This window comes from Seriola lalandi, unplaced genomic scaffold, assembly GCF_002814215.2.
Source record: "Seriola lalandi dorsalis isolate HSWRI2012SDOR001 ecotype SW California unplaced genomic scaffold, Sedor1 jcf7180002054967, whole genome shotgun sequence".
Classification (NCBI taxonomy): domain Eukaryota; kingdom Metazoa; phylum Chordata; class Actinopteri; order Carangiformes; family Carangidae; genus Seriola; species Seriola lalandi.
In genome coordinates, this window is record NW_019525518.1 from 204,325 (window position 1) to 208,338 (window position 4,014).

Here is a 4,014-nt window from a genome sequence, read left to right on the forward strand (position 1 = left end):
CAGCAGCTTCTCGTTGTCTTCTTTAGTGGCTTCTAGACTTATGTGAAACTGCAGTTTCCAACATCAAGGATGAACTTTGTGCTCAATGAAACTTTATTTACTTGAAGTGTCAGTCAGGTTTTATTTTTATTTAAACTGGGTCACTTATTAGGGGATGCTCTTAATTTATTTTGCCTTATTAATTACTTTTTTCCCTCTTATTTACTGTCTTTGGGGGGAGTGGGCTGCCTTCCTGGTCCTGATGCCACCTGTACTCAGGTGTGGATGCACTGTGTGGTTCTGTGTTGAAAACAGCCCTAACCGGAGGAAATGGTGATAGTTTTCTCTGCGGTCACAGAGCTGGGTATCATCAGGTTGAAGGTGTTGTGTTGCTGGGGAAGACTGGAGTCCTGCCTCACCCTGAGCACCAAACTCACAGACAGCCCATCAGAAAAATCCCTACACGCGTCGCTAGGCAGATCTGCACCTCGCTGGCCAATCAGATCACTCGAGTCGGGAACGGGCACAGGCAGCGGAGATAGACCGAGTGACAGCGTCTGAGTCCCGGGGAAGAGCATCACGGAGGCTCCGTGAAAAACACCCTGACACACAGTCAAGATGCCGAACAAAACCAAGAAGGAAAAGGTGAGTCAGCGGGTACATTACCACCACACGACCCGTTTTACGCGGTAATATAACCGGGTGGCCGTGAAGCGGTCGTTAATTCGGCCGGTTCAGACTTCAGGCGTTCTGTTTTACCGAGCAGCGGCGGGCTAACCTGCTAAGGCCCCGCTAGCAGAGGACGGCTAAGCTAGCCGCTAGCTGCGGAGTTGCTAGCCGCATTAAAAGTCTGTGTCCCCGGTTGTCGCCTCGGTGTCCGCCGCTCACGCGCTTTGTTCGGTTCAAACTCCGCATTAGCGACCGTGTCCAGCTGTTAGACTCTTGAGGCGGGGTGTCACCCGACCGGTAGCTAGCGGATGAAACGCTGCTGCCACCGGAGCTCCGGGGAGGAACCGCTGCCTGCTCCGTTAAATTATTCATTTGGAAGAAAACAGGCAGGGCTCGGTGTAAAAGTGTCTGTGCGGACTGTGACTCATCCAGGCATGAGAGGGAGCAGGGTACAGCTCCTGCAAAGGATGCATCGGATGACCTGAGACAGAACAGGAACAATTCCAGGTCCTGGTCCTGGTTCTGGTTCTGGTTCACTCAGGAACCTCTGCCGGATCAGGACTCTGTGTCAGGGTTTCTACTGGACCCTGATTCATTAAAAAAAGCCTGAGAAAGTTGTTTCGTTCACAAAAGTCTGGCTGCAGGTTTTAATCTCCAGTCTCAGACATTTAACCTGCTGCTGTTTTTAACTGTTTAATCCATTTTCTGCTGCTGATCTGGGACCAGGTCACATTCATTACATTAATTATATCATCAGGAAATATTGTGACAAACTGCTGAAAACACGTGATGTAATAATTGGAGGTTATATCCTCCCTGCTGCTTTTCTATCGTGTTATTACAGTCTGAGGTTTAAAAGGTCTTAAAAAGCACAAACGCTTCATTCTGAATATTTGATCATAACGAGAACATTTGTATTTAACAGTCGATTTTAGTTCATTAGAACAAACCACTTCTCTCTTTATGACAAACTGTAGCAGAGACGATCAGTTCATGAATCGATTAATTGGCAAATAACTGATTTAATTGTTTGAGTCATTTCTGAGGAGTCACAGATTTCATGTGTCGTCATGGTAACTGAATCTCTTTGAAGATGTCACCTTCAGCTCTGAGATGTTTAAATTAATCCCAGACATTATTGGTAGATTAATTGATCATGAGAACATTGATTATTTTACAAACCATCAGTTTTTAGTTTGATCGTCCTGGTTCTGAGTCCGACCAACATCCAAAATAAAAACCTGATGGACTCACCTCAGACTGAGGATTAAAAAGCAGGCAACTCCCCGGGGACCCCATGCCCCCAGCTCTACTCAATATTATGTCTGTGTACATTATTTGATTAATCAATAATTAGTTATAGATTTGTTCCACTGATCCTCCACCTCCTGGATCAGAATCTGGTTTTAGTTTGATCAAACTTTCGTCAGCTCATTTTATTCCATCACAGGAGCCTGCGAAGCAGCTACCAGCAGGTATTTTCTTTATCAGTACACCTGATGGATATTTTCTTCATTAATCGATTGATTGATCAGTGAATAAAATGTCAGAAAACGGTGAGAAATGCCTCATTGATCCCTGAAACTCAAATGAACAGATTCAGATTCTGTCTGAGCAACAGGCAAAAACACAGATGTCGAGTTCAGTCAGAAAAAAAAAGAGTAAATATTCTGAATATCTCTGAGTTTTTTATACAGTTGGTGGGAAAATAAATATTTACATACAAATCCTCCGACTGCAGGAAAATATAAAACACATTTAAAAACATCAGCGGGAAAGTCTGACAGATAAACCTTTAATCGACCAAAGGATTGATTAATTGGGAAAAAATCAGCAACCATGAAATTAGTGCTGCAACAATTGATCGATTGGTAATTGAATAATCGTTGGTTGGACAGTTGGTAAATCCTCCCACTGCAGGAAATTACAAAGACTTTTCCATTAATCAATTAATGGAGAAAATAATCAGCAGATTAGTATTATTTTTAGTTGCAGCTGGTTTATTTTTGTATTAGATGTTATTTCTGCTTTTATTTGTGTGTCAACAGGAAACGACCAAATCTGCCAAAAGCAGCACGAAGAACAGCAACAGCAGCGGCGGGAAAGATGCCGCCACAGAGAACTCAGACGAGGTGAGAGAGGAACACATGATGATCAGTGTCACATGTTCACACACACACACACACACACACACACACACACACACACACACACACACACACAAAACACTGCAGGGCACAGCGAGACAGAGCTGCTGCTGTTCACACACTCACTCATAACACACACACTCTGAGTGGCCGGGACGTCCCGAGACTCAGCACAGAGTCCTCTATAACACACACACACACACACACACACACACACACACACACACACACACACACACACTAGGTACTGGAAATAAAAGCTGTGGTTGAATGAACCTCATTATATAAGGTATAAAAAAAGGAAACCTTTTCAGAATAAATGTCACTGATAGAAACAGTTTAGTTTATAGTTAATAACTGGACGTATCACAGTCAAAGTCTCCTGTCAGTCACCTTTTATTTTACAGCTCTGTTGTTTCCTGAGAGCAGGAACACGCCGGCTGTGGAACGTCTTGGTTTTCATTCTGGCGTCCAGGTGAACAAGTCAGAGTGACACACTGCGTCTCTCGCCTTGCAGCAGAAACACACCTGTTGATGTCATAGTGACATCACACCAGCAACATCACATCAAACTGACTGAAACAGTGACTGATGTGAGATTAGAGTGTCTGTTCACTGGGTTCATGGTCCTGATTGGGGCAGTCCTGGTCCTGATGGGGGCAGTCCTGGTCCTGATGGGGGCAGTCCTGGTCCTGATTGGGGCAGTCCTGGTCCTGATGGGGGCAGTTCTGGTCCTGATGGGGGTAGTTCTGGTCCTGATGGGGGCGGTTTGTGTCAAACTGTGCTCTAATGTTCCACACACTGTTAATGAGGAGCAGCTGATCGGGTTCAGGTGTAGTTTACCTGCTGATGGAGCGTTACAGGTGGGGTCAAAGGTCACAGACCTGAAGTGAAGGACCAGGACCAGAACTCAGACCTGGACTGGACCACAGTGATGGACAGGTGTGATGCAGAGTTCGTGTTACCTGTTAGAGGGTTGTTTAGGTCAGTCAACAGACAGATGTTTGCAGATGTTTAGTTCTTATGAATTGAGTGACGACATGAGGCCTTTCTGCTGCTTACCTGTGTCATGTGACTGTCACAGCTCAGGTCTGTCTGCACCTGAGTCTGTGGTGGTGAACACGCAGCTCCCTCTCTCTCACTGAGCTGCTGCAGGGTTTTTAAATGACAGCAGCCAAACTGAAAATAGCTCTTATTGATAGATGTTCACCCTGCTGAC

General features: G+C 45.2%; 1 protein-coding gene across 1 annotated transcript in view; it reads left to right on the top strand.

The window, feature by feature from the left end:
• Nucleotides 1-472: 472 nt before the first annotated feature.
• Nucleotides 473-4,014, top strand: part of ppp2r5d (protein phosphatase 2, regulatory subunit B', delta) — an 18,756-nt gene continuing 15,214 nt past the window's right edge. The window contains exons 1-3 of the mRNA XM_023395653.2: nt 473-624; nt 2,697-2,814; nt 3,438-3,621. Of these exons, the coding sequence (XP_023251421.2) occupies nt 598-624; nt 2,697-2,814; nt 3,438-3,621 (329 nt within the window). The 5' untranslated portion in view covers nt 473-597. The remainder of the gene's footprint in view (nt 625-2,696; nt 2,815-3,437; nt 3,622-4,014) is intronic.